The 16,596-nt window shown below is 37.9% G+C and overlaps 1 protein-coding gene and 1 long non-coding RNA gene across 9 annotated transcripts in view; one reads left to right on the top strand and one right to left on the bottom strand.

Moving 5' to 3' along the window:
• The window catches only part of LOC138356254 (uncharacterized), a 19,082-nt gene extending 15,658 nt beyond the window's left edge, over window positions 1–3,424 (bottom strand). The window contains exons 1-2 of one of the 4 annotated variants that reach the window (XR_011224323.1): window positions 3,410–3,424; window positions 1,151–1,339 (exon numbers count right to left, since the gene is read on the bottom strand). This is a non-coding gene — a long non-coding RNA (uncharacterized lncRNA). Of the gene's footprint in view, window positions 1–1,150; window positions 1,443–2,170; window positions 2,186–3,172; window positions 3,188–3,409 lie in introns of those variants that run through there. The other 3 variants (XR_011224324.1, XR_011224322.1, XR_011224321.1) reach the window with 3 other exon arrangements.
• Window positions 2,667–16,596, top strand: LOC123745617 (uncharacterized). Of its 5 annotated transcripts, none has more exons than XM_069312179.1 (7): window positions 2,667–2,965; window positions 3,823–4,184; window positions 4,877–5,401; window positions 8,104–8,268; window positions 10,519–10,760; window positions 12,864–13,045; window positions 15,930–16,596. In XM_069312179.1, exons 6-7 carry the CDS (start codon window positions 12,889–12,891, stop codon window positions 16,280–16,282), a joined length of 510 nt encoding a protein of 169 aa, XP_069168280.1. In that variant the 5' UTR covers window positions 2,667–2,965; window positions 3,823–4,184; window positions 4,877–5,401; window positions 8,104–8,268; window positions 10,519–10,760; window positions 12,864–12,888; the 3' UTR covers window positions 16,283–16,596. The 5 variants fall into 5 exon arrangements, with proteins under 5 accessions (XP_069168280.1, XP_069168278.1, XP_069168277.1 ...); XM_069312178.1 differs by having other exon boundaries at window positions 2,683–2,965; window positions 15,867–16,596; XM_069312175.1 differs by lacking the exons at window positions 12,864–13,045; window positions 15,930–16,596 and having other exon boundaries at window positions 2,683–2,965; window positions 8,124–8,268; window positions 10,519–10,586.

The following is a 16,596-nucleotide window of genomic DNA, read 5'->3' as shown; positions in this document are numbered from 1 at the left end:
TTATATATAATGCTACAATTATAAATTAATTTGTTCATGGTCATTCGTTTATCAGTATTTTAATATGAGGTATATATATGCATGTATGTATACGTTGACGTACACATATATGATTATGTGTATGGAATGATTATGATTATGTGTAATCATATATAATTATATCTAATGGAATGCATTAGTAAGTGATGTGGTGGAGGCTGACTCCATACACAGGTTCAAGTGTAGATATGATAGAGCCCAATAGGCTCAGAAACCTGTACACCTGTTGATTGACGGTTGAGAGGTGGAACTAAAGAGCCAGAGCTCAACCCCAGCAAGCACAATTAGGCGAGTATATGAACGAATGCACATGTACACTTTCAAATGAATTAAGATACCTTGAGATACACAATGACTTAGTTTAAATAGTTTAAACACATTATGGTACTGATTTTGACATGCTGATGTCTGGAAGGGAGAGGGGGTGTGGGGGGTTATTGTCTGAGGTGGAGGACTAGAGGAGGGGGTCAGTGGAAGGATGGTGGCTGGAGGGATGCCATTGTTCTAATGGTTATGAAAACAATTATTGATGGCAGGAATTCAGTGGGTGTGTACTTCACCCGCACCATCACCATACTGTGCCCTGCTACAACCCCCCCCCCCCCCCCCACTCCACCCATGCTGTGCGGGGCGTATTACACATTATGGGATAACCGACTGTCTGTCAATTCCTGTCTGCTCGTTATGCTGCCCTTCCTTTTGAAAATTGTCTGCTTTATCGACTTCCTTCAAGACCACACGTTAGCCTCTTATCACGCCCTCTTACCACTCTCAGGGAGCCGGCTCTTCTATACAATAGTTACCACTCAGTCCCCAAGGTAAAAGAGTGTCCGGGCATATGACTTGTTACGTGTACTTATTTGCGATTCGTTTGGGCTGTCACGTGTGGTGATTAGTGTTGGGTAAGGCTAGGCCAGGTCAGGTCAGACTAGGCCAGGTCAGACTAGGCTAGGTAAGGCTAGGCCAGGTCAGGTCAGGTCTGGTCAGGTCTGGCTAGGCCAGGCCAGGCCAGGCCAGGCCAGGCCAGGTCAGGTCTGGTCAGGTCTGGCTAGGCCAGGTCAGGCCAGGCCAGGCTAGGCAGGGTGAGAGCAGTAAAGCGGCAGGTACTTACGTTTCCGAGAAAGTAGCGGCGGTAGTATATTGTTGATTTAGATTCGACGACATCCTGAAGCTAGTAGGTGGCGGCCTCATCGCTCTCGAACTTCTTGTTGTTGTAGGGGATACGAGGCACACCCAATATCCCCTTTACATTGATCACATCGCACACTAATATTTTGACTATTTCCGACACCAGATTTCTCTGTTTCGTATATGTATAATTGTTCAATATTAAAACCACAATAGAATGCTCTAAGTACTTTCGTATATTAATACATCTTCAGAAGGAATGGTTCGCTCTGAAGATGTATTAATATAAGAAAGTATTAAAGGAAATTCCTGTTTCAATTCTTCCTCCGTGGTCTGACACTCTTATTATATATTGTATATACTGAATTATATATACTATGCCTTATATAATATATACTGAAATATTGTTACATTTAACGTATGAAACAAAGTATATATCTGTATTTTTAATAAAATATAAAACATTAATATTTATCAACGTATCTCTGTGAATTACATAATTTATCAGTATTGTACAGCCTGTGATCTCCACCTGGCTGGCCACTGATACCTAAGTAGCTTTCATGTGTCCGGACACCGGCGATAGGATTGTATTATTTAACTTTAAAGAGAGAGATATTTCTTGAAATGTTGTCACATTAACGTCTACATCTTCCTTCCTTCTGACATATAGATTTTAAGGTTAATTAGCATATATGGAAATAAATTACACAATTTATAGGCTGGTGTGAAGGGCTTCACACTCTTAGAGCAAGCCATCAATAAACTGTACAGTATCAAATGCATACTGTATATCTTCGCTTTCACTTCAGTTATATTTATGACAAGTATTTAAAGTGTAGCTTATATTTCTGCCTTTCTGTTGACATAGAAAACTTTCGTTTATTACATTATCTAGATAAAATTAGCATTGATCTTCAAAAGGTTGTAGTTGTAACTTCCATTATAAACAACATTATTATTGCAAACAGTAGGAGTTTCAAAGTCTCATTTGTATGGATACCTTCTCATATAGGTGTTGTCCAGCATGATGACACAAACAAGGCAGCTAAAACTGAATGTGATAAGCCTGAAGTTGAGTGGGATATGGGCATTCCAATCTCTTCTGTCAAAGCCGCAATATTTTAGGAAATTAGGGAAGACAGAAGAGCAGTCACTGACACACAAAAGCCAGAAAGCAAGAGTATAAAGAGCTATGACATGTTTATGTGCCTCTTTAACCTTTTCCACTACCGCCCACAAGATGATATATGGGGTGCATAATTAATGAACTAAACTAAGTAAACATGTTTAGAATCTAGAATTATATGAACGGACAGCATAAAACTTCCACTAGTATCACAATGACAGTGACATTGTAATTGCCAGAATTAGGCTAGGATATCGATATGTATCGCAGGTGGCTGCAGGTAATGAATAGCCCCCAAGTGGTGAATATTCCAATTGTAAACTATGTGAACAAGAGCTGGGACATACTCACCAACACTATATCTGTGATTGCCCTGTTATAAGTGACTTCAGACCAAATGGTATAAGGTACTTTGAACTCTGTAATTACTTCATACACTTAGGAATATTGGAAGATATTCTTTAATTATGTCTATGATAAAGTGTTTCAAATGAGCCTTATATTCCTATCTTTCTTGAGGCATATAAAAAATTTACGATTATTTACAAATTTACGTGAAATAAGCATTGTTCTGAGAGAGAGTTGCTCCGTCGATCGATCTGTCCGGAGTCGGAGCTCGGCTATTATAAAAGTACACGTATCTTCGCTTTAAATTTAAATATGCCCATGGTAAGGTATTTAGAACGAAGCTTATATATCTGTCTTTCTTGTGACATATAAAACTCTTACGTTTATTAAGGAATCTGCGTGAAATAGGCATGGTTCTGAGATGAATGCTGCGGTTTTCGAGTTTGACGAGCGATGAAAACTGCCACTTTTATACAACTACAAATATCTTCGGTTTTACTTAAAATATTTGTCTGGTAGAGGTTTTACATATAGATCGCGTTTCTGTCTTTCTTCTGACTAATAAATAATTTTGGTTTAATCAGTTATCAAGATGTTTTCAACAATATTCTTTCAGCGTTCGTCTTTTCCAACTTGGGCGACCCTTTTGGAAGCGCGATACTTGGGTTAACCCATCCTATAGTTGGGTCTGTTTCCAACTGGGGTTCGAATATATATAAGCCTTAAGCCAGAGTGTATATGAGCCTGAAGCCTTAAAAGCCAGACCTCACAGCCACCAACAATGGACCCGTGAGTGAGTTCCTAGGTTGCTGCCAACACTGTTGATAATGTAAATAGTTTAACATGAGAGAGAGAGAGAAAGAGAGAGAGAGAGAGAGAAGAGAGAGAGAGAGAGAGAGAGAGAGAGACAGACAGATAGACAGACAGAGAGACAGACAGACAGAGACACAGAGACAGAGAGAAGGTGGGGGGGGGGGGGACGAGCTAGGCTTCAGGGTAAACCACAAAAGTAACATCGGCCTCTCCAGTAGTACATCGCATTTTGATTTATGTACTAAATCCAGAAAAATGTCCCCTAATGCCCAAAAAAGCCCCATTAAGGCCAAAAACTCGTGTACTAAGATCGTATAGCGGATCGCAAAATTGATGCTGATGTCCCGTTTTCTAATTTTTTTTAGGTCTGAAAGGCGCCTAAAAAGGAGTGAAATCGGTAGTTAGTCTTTCAATCCATAGATGGCGCGGCGGAAGGCGTGACGCTCGCGCCGCCTGACTCTCTCGTCTGGCTATGCGATCCCCGCACCAAAATAAACAACTGTGAACCTACAACTTGGGTTGGCTTGACTGTCCTCTGCCGTTTGACCACTCCGCCTGACGTTGTCACTCCAGGAAACTTACGGCCAGGGATGAAGTCAAAGATGGCGAGCGAGTTTGCAGGCGGAGCTGTAGCCAAGTGGGCTGCGTCTGGGCTGTAATATCGCTCATGTCTCCTCGTTCCTGCACCAGTTGCTCTGTCTGTCCCAGCGGGGAATGGTCAACACAGGTGTTAAAATGCAAGCCTAATTTCCAATTGATAGACCTATATGATTTTCTCTTTTTTTTTCTCTTTTTCCTTCTCGTTTTCTTTTTTTCTCTTTCTCTCTTTCACTCTTTTTCTCTTTCTTTTTCTCTTTCTCTTTTTTTCCTCTTTTCTCTTGCGTTTCTCTTTTTTTCTCTATTTCTCTTTCTCTTTCACTCCTCTTTCTCTCTCTTCTCCCCTTGCGTTCTCTCTTTCTCTATTCTCTCTTCTCTCTTCACTCTTCTTCTCTTCTCTCTCTCTCTCCCCTTCCCTCTCTCTCTTCTCTTTCTCTTTCTCTTTCATATTCATAAGAAAAATGTTCCTGCTGTTTTTCAAATAAATGCATGTAAATTTGAAAAATCATATTTAAATTCTAACTGCCCTCCCCATTTTTTTTGTTTTTTTTTTGCTTAATAGGTCTCCCTCATGTTACTGTGTTATATCTGAAGAGTTCTTGAAAGCTTGGAGGTATATATTTTCCCTACACTATAGGTGTTAGTTTTATTTCTTGCAGATGTAAACAAAATACAGTACTGTATCTGAATTCTATATCGCTTATAAAATTGAATGTGTTCATGAGTATATTTCATATAGTGTTGTATTTATATATATATCTGTACTGTATATAACTATATATTATATGAACTGTGCCTAATTATTTTATTTAATATTTTCAGGCCTTGTATAGTGAATGAAAGATGTGATGTCATTTGTCTCCTGAGTGCACACCTCTTCACTCAGTCTGTTTATGTGGACATAAATAGAAAGATCTGGATATCATATAGATACAGTTATGGCAAACTCACCGGTCAATGGCTCGGTAATTGAAGCTGTTCCTGGAAATGCACCGGGCTCCAGCAATGGTTGCTTACCAAAAAACGTAAATCATGTTAAGCAAGAGCCTGAACACTTGGGCGAGGAAAATGGTATTCATGTGGAAGATGTGTTTGTAAATGTTAAACAAGAAGTAGAAACAGATATGACAAATGTTTGTGATAATATTGCAATAGAACAAAATGAACAGCTCGAAAGGGAAACAAATCGAGAAAACGGACCTCCACTGAAGAGAAGAACAGTGGTCAAAGGCGAATCTCTCACTTTATACACTATTAGAAGGAGAAAGAGAACTGAAAATGGGGACGAGGCTCCAGAACTCGGAAGGAAGCTTAAACAGGGATCGAGATCAGCTGTTGCTAGTTCAGGTAACTTCTAAAGCCGTATATATTTTGTCGGTTATCAGCCCTTGTGCAGTGAGTTCATGTTGGTGGCATTTTCACTTGCTGAACTTTCTGTAATTTGTATTTATTAGAATATAATTAATGCCTTTATCAAGGATATGATTATTGGATGACATAAGTTTGAAACAAAATTTCTTATTATAACTTTATGATGGATTTGATTAGTGAAACATAAATCCTTAGTATGGAATTTAGCCATTTTTAATTCTGAAACTCGTCTCAGTGCTATCCATTTTGCCAACAATCTGCACAAGCATTGAAAATGACTACAATACAACATTTTTGTAGCTTGTTTTTAATTTTAATTACACTTTGTGTATAGATTTTTCTTTATCTAGGGATGTTACATATAGGCTTAAGGTCTGAATTTAATCAGTATTTTAATATAGGCTAGCCCCTGAATAAATCCACAAGGGCCATGATGAGGGTTCAAACTTACGTCCAGGATGATCCCAGATGCACCTTAATCGACCTGAGTCGAGTTCGAACACTCATCACGGCCCTTGTGGATTTATTCATTTAACTATACTGTATTACACTATTGTGATTTGTGTGTGTGTAGACTAGCCTATTTGTGGCATGGTATTATTAGTTAAAAGCTTTGTTTAGTATGGACATAAAGTGTTTGGGGCTCTATTACATGGTGGAGAAAATAGGATTGAAGAGTGAGAAATATTTTATTTTCATAGATAATATATTTTTGGTTGCCCATTCAAGTTAAAATCGTTGTATTTTACAAAGATTAGGCTCGTCTATATAAAATGTAGCAGTTTATATGGCTTTTGCTTTTTATATTACAAGTATGAATGTAAATAAATACATGTGCATACATGCATGTATACAGAAACACACACACACACACACACACACACATATCAGAGGCAATGTATCAGAATGGAGAAATGTCACAAGTGGAGTACCACAGGGTTCAGTTCTTGCACCAGTGATGTTTATTGTGTACATAAATGATCTACCAGTTGGTATACAGAATTATATGAACATGTTTGCTGATGATGCTAAGATAATAGGAAGGATAAGAAATTTAGATGACTGTCATGCCCTTCAAAAAGACCTGGACAAAATAAGTATATGGAGCACCACTTGGCAAATGGAATTTAATGTTAATAAATGTCATGTTATGGAATGTGGAATAGGAGAACATAGACCCCACACAACCTATATATTATGTGAGAAATCTTTAAAGAATTCTGATAAAGAAAGAGATCTAGGAGTGGTTCTAGATAGAAAACTATCACCTGAGGACCACATAAAGAATATTGTGCAAGGAGCCTATGCTATGCTTTCTAACTTCAGAATTGCATTTAAATACATGGATGGCGATATACTAAAGAAATTGTTCATGACTTTTGTTAGGCCAAAGCTAGAATATGCAGCTGTTGTGTGGTGCCCATATCTTAAGAAGCACATCAACAAACTGGAAAAGGTGCAAAGACATGCTACTAAGTGGCTCCCAGAACTGAAGGGCAAGAGCTACGAGGAGAGGTTAGAAGCATTAAATATGCCAAAACTAGAAGACAGAAGAAAAAGAGGTGATATGATCACTACATACAAAATAGTAACAGGAATTGACAAAATCGACAGGGAAGACTTCCTGAGACCTGGAACTTCAAGAACAAGAGGTCATAGATTTAAACTAGCTAAACACAGATGCCGAAGAAATATAAGAAAATTCACCTTCGCAAATAGAGTGGTAGACGGTTGGAACAAGTTAAGTGAGAAGGTGGTGGAGGCCAAGACCGTCAGTAGTTTCAAAGCGTTATATGACAAAGAGTGCTGGGAAGACGGGACACCACGAGCGTAGCTCTCATCCTGTAACTACACTTAGGTAATTACACTTAGGTAATTACACACATGGTGTATTACTCTGAGACTTGTTTTTCCCAAATCAAAACAAAGTTTCTATCAGGTGCAGTAGTTTGCTAATGTACTTAGATAGTCTTTGTTAAGCTCTTCTCACTTTGTAAATCAGCTCTTCTCACTTTGTAAATCATGTTTTAAATGGTATTGAAGGGCATAGCAATGTTAAATTTTGGACCCTTGCATTCTCAGCCTATCCTCTCAGTCTCCCTCGTATTCCCTGACTTGATCGGCTCCGCAGGCAATTTTTCTTCTCTTGACAAATTTAAGCATGTATTATGGCAAAATATCAAAGACTTGTTCAATATTTATACACTCTCCGATCTTTATATTGCTGTATTAAGTGCAAGATGATATATTTGTTACTTAAAGTATTTCTGAACACCCAGTGAAGTCATTTAAGCACTTTAGAAATGAATCACTGTACCATATACTTATATTGAAAATTAGTGAAAATTATCTTGATTACATATGAAAACTTATGTACTTTATATATATATATATATATATATATATATATATATATATATATATATATATATATATATATATATATATATATATACATATACATATACATATATATATATATATATATATATATATATATATATATATATATATATATATATATATATATAGAAAATGTTTGTTTTTACATGATTGATATAAAGAAAAAAAACAGTAAATGAATAAAGAACAAAAGTTTTTATTGTTTTAGGTTTGTATCTTATATTTTGCTTGACTTTGTGTCATTTTATATATTAGCACTGGAATCCTTACTGCAGTTTCTTTGTCCATTGCGGAGGTACTGATATGTGTATCCTTGAGAACTTTGGCGTTTTATTACGTCAAGTTGAGAGCCAGACGACCACTCGGTTCCCAACAAACAAGCAGACGGCTCACAGCGTTTTTTTCTTTTCAAACTGCACGTATCCACTACTCTTTTTAAGGTAGGTGTTCATAAATATTTACAATATTCTTATGTGTGTGCAAGTATATAATGTAAGTTAAAGCATTCTGATAAACTTGCCTCACTGATAACTTAATACTTATGCAGGCAATGAGTCACAATAACGTGGCTAAAGTAAGTTGACCAGACCACACACTAGAAGGTGAAGGGACGACGACGTTTCGGTCCGTCCTGGACCATTCTCAAGTCGATCGACTTGAGAATGGTCCAGGACAGACTGAAACGTCGTTGTCCCTTCACCTTCTAGTGTGTGGTCTGGTCAACTTAATACTTATCACTTGTCAGTGACGAAAAGGCTTTTATTATCTTGCACTTACTTATTCATATAACGTTGTATGATTGTATGATTTGATAAACAGACAACGGTAAAGTCTTGGGGAAAATATATTGGACACTACCACAGATATAAAATACTTACGCAGTCTATGCATTATTTATGCAATATGCATTACTGTCATTTGATAACTAACTGTGGCAAATTGTGAAAAATAATAAGCAAATGTCTTCGTTTAATATTAAGGATGACATTTGTTTCATTTGATTATACAAAAATTATTGAACAAAGAAGCTGGTTTTATTTTACCATAAAAGCAGTGCTCTATTGGAAGTAAAAGAGGGATTTCTATTTCTCTCATTAGTGCATGACAAGTAAAGTAAGGTAATCTTTCTTTCAGTACTGCAAGTAGAGAATGGAGGTGCACTCACATTAGGAGGTGCAATGTAAAGGGGTGATCCTTCTCTTGATAGGGTGTGGGAAGCAGAGGTGGTGTTCTTGCTTTCATTAATGTGTGGATTCTCTCTTCTCTATCCTATTCTCATTTGTGTGTGGGGAAATAAATGATTTGCTCTTTCATTTGTGTGTGGAAATAAAGTGTGTGTGCCCTTTCGTTAGTTGAGGGAGGTTTTGAAGGTGCTCTTTCAGTAGTGCTTGAAAAGTAAAGAATGGGTCTTTCACACGTTAATGTTTATATCTGCTGGCTGTTCTCAAACTGAAGTGCCACGATGTTTTCCTTCCTGCCTTCCTCCCCGTTTCTCAGTATCTTTGCATTAATTCTGTTCTTTTATGCATTCACTGCTACTTTTCCCACTTGTGTGTGTGTTAGCTGGGATATTCTTTGGTCTTACTGCTAGCAAGTGATAGCTATTTAACATGTAGCAACCAAATTAGAATGTGAAATTCTTGAACTACTTTTTCATGTACTCTCTCAAAACTATGAGCACCTAATGGGTGTTGAAAACCTGGTGGAGGTTCATTCTGAAGTCATCTCAATATAGGTGAGATATATAATAAGATAACTTATCAATGGATAACAGCAGATATAAACATTAATTAATTCTTGAGGGATCAAAATATTTACTTAAATTTACCTGATGGCCACTAACACTAGTGGCCTCACTGAGGACAAAAAGTCGGTGGCTTGTCGAAGGTCCTCCCATTTGTCTTGATGATCTGTTCCAGTTGGATGTTAAAATTTAACAGTGTTTACATTAGTATCCACTCGATTTAATGACCTATATGGGGCTGTACCCAGATCGTTAAATTTGGGGCTTGGCTAAATCCGGAGGTTTTATAATGTCGGTGACTGTCGAGTCATATTTCAGAGAGCACCAGGATGGATGGTGGGTGGGCTGTCTGGTTAACTGGCTGGTAGGTGGGTGGGCAGGCAAGTGGGCTGGCTCTTTATTTTCTTCTCCGAGGCTATGGGTCCCTACACTTGCACCAGAGGTGGTACTCCTTTTAGCTTTAAAAAAAAAATATATGTTATCATAATAATTCATTGTGTTGGGGGACAGGAAGCCAGAGTGTGTTCATACACATTTGGCTTTTATCGAGGTCTCCCTCCCCCAGTGTGGCAGTCGCTTATAATGAGGTATATAATGACAGCCAGTCTTGAGCCAGGTGAGAGTTGCTTGTTTTGGCATTAGATAATGTATGCTGTGTATCTCGATTGATTAATTTTTCTTGAATTTAAAGTCTGGGGCCTAGTATTGGGCTATACGTTTGTATTACAGTAATAGCATGATGAAGTGCGCTAAGTATGTGAAGCGTCGGTGAAAGGAACCAATCAATTATTGTAAGACACTTGAAATGGGACAGTTTGATAAGTATTGGCTTGCTAGGTTGGTGACGAGGCACAACTGAGGATGTAGATTTACCAGTGTGAATGTAAATCGAGAACCCACAGACGCTGCAAAAAGTTTATCCTTTACCTTTTGGTTCTCACTTTAGAAATGGCAGCACCTCCAAAGTGCCCATCAAGATCATCTCCTGTCAGCCAGTTTGAGAAGGAATGTTTGCTGGGAATCGTCAGGGACTTCATGCCAATAATAGCCGATAAGTCGACGAGTTTCGTTGCCACATCCAGAAAGGCGACAAGTGTGGCAGGATATTGCAGCGCGCTTCAATGCTGCCACTGGATATAGCAAGTCTTCCCAACAAGTTCGCAAGATATGGGAAAACATTCGTAATAGGTAGGCTAACCTTGTAGTTTTGACATTAAAATAAATATTAATCCAATTTGGATTATGTCGGGTTAATATAATATGGTAAATACTGTACTAAAGATTACGGTGCCGGAATCATATTCATTCTTACGGATAACATTAAATACATCAGATTCTTATTAAACTTTATTTACAAAATTTAACCTATACGGTGAATACCCAAGTATTCAGCACTATAACCTGTAAGGAAGCAGGGTGTAGGAATGGGGGTAGAGGAGGGGATATAAAAATCCCCCCAAAATGGCAACATTTTAAAAATTCAAAGATTATAGAATCTAGCCAAGTTTTTAAATACTGAATTTATCTACCAGAATACTATAGAGCCTAAAGCAACATTCTGAATGAGGATAATACATAAAACATTTTAGTTGCTGAAAAATAAATTGTTGAAGAAGACCCCATCATTTTGCTTGAAAACTGCACTTTTGAAAATCTGTAATTCAAAATAAAATTTGAAAATTAAAATTTGTTCTTTCTAAATCATAGAGCTATATAAAATGTGTAAAATTCATGAAAATTGGTTCATAAAGACAAGACCTAAAAATATTTAGAGACATAATCATACTTCAGAGTAAAACGACATCAATGATTTCACCGCCAGTAGATGGTGTAGATATTGCTCGATTTTGTTCCAACTTTACGAGTTTGTTGGTGGGGCTGTATTGTACCCGCAAAACGTAGGAAAGTTTCAGGGTAATTGCGTGCCAAACAATGGAAAAAAAAAAGATGGAACCCAAAAGCAAAAATTGCATGTACATTTGTGTGTGCATGTGCAAAAATTGCTATTTGCAAATAATTAAATGTGAACACATTATTAATTAACACGTGTTGCTAAATTTATTTGATTTATAATAACAAATTACAGTAATAGAAAACACTCATTATAAATGCTGGAGTGTATCTTGTGTAGGGGATGATCTGCAAGTGAATTACAGTATCAGGGATGTTTGGTGATGGTCCTGCTAGATCATCATCGTGGATGTTTGGTGATGGTCCTGCTAGTGAATCATCATGGATGTTTGGTGATGGTCCTGCTAGTGAATCATCACCAATGTCAAGTGATGTTCTTGCTTAACTCAGATTGAGTTAGGAGCATCACCAGTTCGTGTTGCTCTGGAAGCAGTGTCACACACTGTCACTTATTGTGCATATCCACAATTTCTTGCATATGCTGCTGCTGTTGGTGCTTAGAGCATTTAGAAGAGAAAGGCATCTGAAAGTGAAAGGTGTCCAATGAGCAATTTACCGTATATTGCTACTGAAAGACCAAGTGAGGACATCTTAGCACAGAACCACTCTCTCTAATGCCTCGAGTGTCACCGATTTTTCTCTCCAGTTGAGAGTCCCTCTATATTTCGACAGTTGCCAGTGAGCATAAAATAAATATATATTGGAATGGGTACATTATTTACAAAAATATATTTATATATTCACACAATAATTATTTACATAAACATGTGATATTGCCATGAAATCAGTAATTGCTTACCGCTTAGTACTGTACTTGCCTATCAACGTTTTTGGTGGCATCAGGCTTAGCACTTCATGCCTTGCTTTCTAACTTTTTGTCCCTAGTGTATTTTTTTTATTGTCTTGACGTTTGAGTTGTTTGTCGTATCTTTGCTTGAATTTGTGTATGAGGGTGACTTCACAACTTCTTTCGGTGCATCAGACTTGTACCAGCTATGAATATTTCTTTACATTTCTTTTGGGTCTTTATGTGCCCAGCTTCAACCAATGTCTCTCTCCTTTTCAGTCATGGTAAAGCCATGACCAAGACAGAGGTTGTGGTTTGATAGATAAAACGAGGATATCTAAAACAGATGCATGTGAACAGAGGAAAAAGGAGAAATAACATGGAGGGACCAAGCAGAATTTATGTATATATATATGGAAGAAAGGTGTTAGGGAACAGGATATTTAAGGATCAATTTTTATAAATACAGTACTACATTTTTATGGCAAGTTGCACATCATCATGCATAGATAATCAATTTACTTGTATTGCATTATTCTTTTACACTTCGCTGTTCTTTGGTTTTACTTATTTGTCTACATATATTTTTTCAGAGCCAAAAAAGAATATATACGAGTTATGCAAGAACAGGGTAAAACCGGGGGACCCCCGTCCACTCCAGTGGATACCTTGAGCTCTCAAGTGCTTCCTCTAATAGAGAATGAGTTGGAACCTGTAGACAATCCTTGGGACTGTGATTCCGATCTTCACAGTCAAAGTGTTCTTGAAGAGTCTGGTAAGTGATGTGTCTTGTGTACATTTATAAGAGTTGATCAGTAGACTTTAGGATTCTGCACAGGTATCATGTCTATCTTGCTGGGGAAAGCACACCCCGAGACCCTCAGTTGCGAGTCGACGACACAGACCACAGCACTACAGGACCCCTTTCAATAATTAGTAAATCTTAATATTATACTGCAAAGTTTTGCATTCATTCATTGTTTATTTATTTTTTATTTATATACAAGAAGGTACAATGGGTTGTGAAAGTACATACAGTGGTACCTCGGATTACGAGCGTCCCTGGTTACGAGTTTTTCGGGTTACGAGCAGAATTTGCTCGGAAAATTTGCATCGGGGTACGTGAGTGTTGATACGCGTACGGGCCAACCTAGCGCGTGGTAGTATGGCGATCGCCCCTCAGTTTACCAGTGCCTCGCGCCCAGTGACTATCCCGCCTGAATTCTTCACCAGGATTTATAGTGTTTTGTTGGATATTTGACCATTTGAGTTGTTATATATCTCACCATGGGTCCTAAGAAAGCCAGTGGTAAGGTTCAACCTAAGAAAATACTGTAGTTGTGAGTAGAGGATGTCCCTTCCTCATTAAGAAAATGTGTTAAGTATGGGAAGAACTGCAAAGTTTTGTTGAAAAAACTCGCCCAGATAAAGCTGTAACAGGCCGTTGCATTGACCTTTTAAATGTCAAAGTGATGTCTTACTACAGACAAGTGTTAAAATGAAGGGGAAAACAAATGTCTTTAGACAGTTTCTTAGTAAGACAAGAAAGCAGTGAGCCACAAGCACATCTTAGTGGTATGCAGGCAAAATGTGACAGAGAATGCACTCTAGAGAGGATCTCACTGCCTGATGTTATAATGGAAGGGGACTTTCATTCCAAACAGTAACACCTCTCCTCCTTCCCCCTCCTCACCATCTTCCATACGCCAACAGCAGTCATCAGCAAGGGTAAGTAATAACTTAGTTTTGTCGTTTAGATTTTGATGAATTAGTTATAAAATTTAATTTGCAGTGAGGTTTTCGGGTAGTCAGGAACGGATTAATTCATTTCCTATTATTTCTTATGGGGAAATTAGCTTCAGTTTACGAGTTTTTGGGTTACGAGCTGTCTCCAGGAACGGATTAAACTCTTAAACTGAAGTACCCCTGTACATTGGTGATTGAGTGGTAGATTCGCGCAAAGCCACTAACATCTAGAGTGTTTCAGGCATGTGTATTGTATCTTGGTAATAAATATTAGCTTTACTCTGTATAAATTATTTAAAATTTGGAGCAGTGAATGACATTTCTCCAGCACAAATTAGCAAGAGATGCAGCCAGAGGGCTACATGGAGATGTAATAATGCCAACACTTTTGTATGGATGCCAAAGGTGGTGTGGCATGAACATGAAAAAATTAATAATTGGTGCAGTAGAAATGGCCAATCTGTTTCATGCATAGGCTTAGGAAAGTGTTATGAAATTTTCGAGCCTGGCCTCTAGTTCGGCTTTAGGAGTAGAACTTCCGAGACCCTCTCCAGGAAAGATCCAGGTAAGAAAGCAGATAAAGAATGACTATATCAGTTGAAAGATGTGGAGTGCATACGGCAATAACTTGCAAGATTGAGTAGAATGTACCGAGGTTATTTATGCATGATGTATAAATAGATGATGATAAACTGGTAAAAAGAATGTATTAAAGTAAATATGAGAGTATAGAAAGGGCTGATGAAGAGGTGGATAGACATGGTGTTTAAGGATCTGGAATATGTCTTATCATCCCAGCTAAATTTTGTTCTTGAAATCCTAATTATCATATATGCTTGGCAACTATAGATGGGCATTAATGTGTAGTCAGTTTTATTAAACTACACAATATATTGGCAAAAGCAAATCCAAATAAACCTTTCTTTTTTACATGTTTCCAAGTTTAAAAAGTGCACTTAGAGTACTTTTCTGAATGCTGTATCAAAGATCTTTGCCTGTTGTTCTCAAAGTGAAAAAGAAAAGCAATGCAGTAGAGTAAAACAGTCAGTCAGGTTATAGTAAAGATTATTGATAATGATATGTGGGTATCTAAATAATACATTTTGTACAGAATCATACTCTTAGGTACCTTACCTTTATAGAGGACTCTTGTTGGTGTATGGAAGACGGGGAGGAAGGGAGGAGGAGAGGTGTTAGTGTTTAGAAGGGAAGTCCCCTTCCATTATAACAGCAGGGATGACATTTGTGGGGTACTCTCTTTCTCTTACGTTTCGCAGGCATACCACTAGGACCTGGTTGTGGCTCATTGCTTGCTTGTCTTACTAAGAATCTGTCTATAGACACTTGCTTTTCCCCACGTTTTAACATTTGTCTGTAGTGAGACATCATATCGTCTCACTATGAATGATCTCTTGTTTTTCCTCTATCGTCATCCTCATAATTATTTTCTTAGGTTGAACATTACCACTGACTTTCTTGGAACCTATGGTGTGATATATAATAAGAACTTTTATGTTCAGAAACGAAAAAAAGCACAAAAACAATTAAAGTCTTCACAAAGACTCCAAGCGCGGTCATCACTAGACGGGAGACACTGATAAACTGAAGTGCCACGCTCATGGTGGACCCGTACGTGTATAAACAAACTACGACAACCGAATCTAGAAATTTACTCCAAGAACCAAAAACTACAAGAACAGGGGCCTACGAGAACCTAAGTTCCACTGTATAATGGCTTGCCCAAAATGCTGTGTGTGTGTGTGTGTTACTGGCCTTTCATGAATGCAGTACTTATCCACTTAAATTTGTAAATAAGTAAATAAATAAATTTACAATTATTTTTTCCACAGATACAAATAATGGCCCAGCTAGCCATGCTGTCACTACACCAGAGCCTCTCCTCTGCCTTGCAGATCCATCTATAGAGCCTGAGTGTATTGCTGCTCCATCAGCAGAATCTGAATATCATTCTGTTGCAACACCAGAACCCGACCATCTCAGTGGTACAATAGCAATGCCCCAACCATCTGATGTTCCGTCGTTAGAACCAGAGAGCCTTGAAGGTCCCTCGGGAGAACCGGAGCCTATTGCAGCTTCGTCTATAGAACCTGGGAGGGCACATGAAAGTTGTGCAACTGTGACAGATGATAGTTCCTGCACAGGTTGTTCCTGTGCAGAGGGTAAGGTCCACCAGAAAAAGAAAAGTGTGGTCCTCGTCAAGATCAAAAGAAGACACCTACGATGTAGCATTAAGGTTGGCAGATGAACGTAACAAGAAGCGTATGGAGATGGATCAAGCCCTGCATAAGCAAAAGATGCATTTAGTGGAGATGCAGATGGCATATTTAGAGGAGTATCATCAACGGCAGTTAGGTGTCCTTGAAATGCAAAGACAGTACTGGGAGAAAAAGTCTGAAAAGGATTAAGGGAAAAGTGATGTTATTTGATATCGTAGATTTAGGTTTTATAAAGTCGCTATTTCATTTCATTTCATTACATGCCCATTGTTTATGATTTTTTTTACCATGACTTCCTGTCTCATCCTCTAAATGTGATAATAAAAATAAGTTCATCAAGAAA

The sequence above is a fragment of the Procambarus clarkii genome, chromosome 71, assembly GCF_040958095.1.
Source record: "Procambarus clarkii isolate CNS0578487 chromosome 71, FALCON_Pclarkii_2.0, whole genome shotgun sequence".
Taxonomy (NCBI): domain Eukaryota; kingdom Metazoa; phylum Arthropoda; class Malacostraca; order Decapoda; family Cambaridae; genus Procambarus; species Procambarus clarkii.
The sequence above is the reverse complement of the archived record's forward strand: the minus strand, read 5'-3'. Positions and strand labels throughout refer to the sequence as shown.

What these genes read in the sequence shown, in the direction of transcription:
- LOC123745617 (XM_069312176.1), top strand. Translation starts at nt 4,993, where the DNA reads ATGGCAAACTCACCGGTCAATGGCTCGGTAATTGAAGCTGTTCCTGGA. An exon ending in ATCAGCTGTTGCTAGTTCAG is followed by an intron (nt 5,402 to 8,123) that starts GTAACTTCTAAA and finishes TCCATTGCGGAG; the next exon opens with GTACTGATATGTGTATCCTT. An exon ending in TATCCACTACTCTTTTTAAG is followed by an intron (nt 8,269 to 10,518) that starts GTAGGTGTTCAT and finishes TTCTCACTTTAG; the next exon opens with AAATGGCAGCACCTCCAAAG.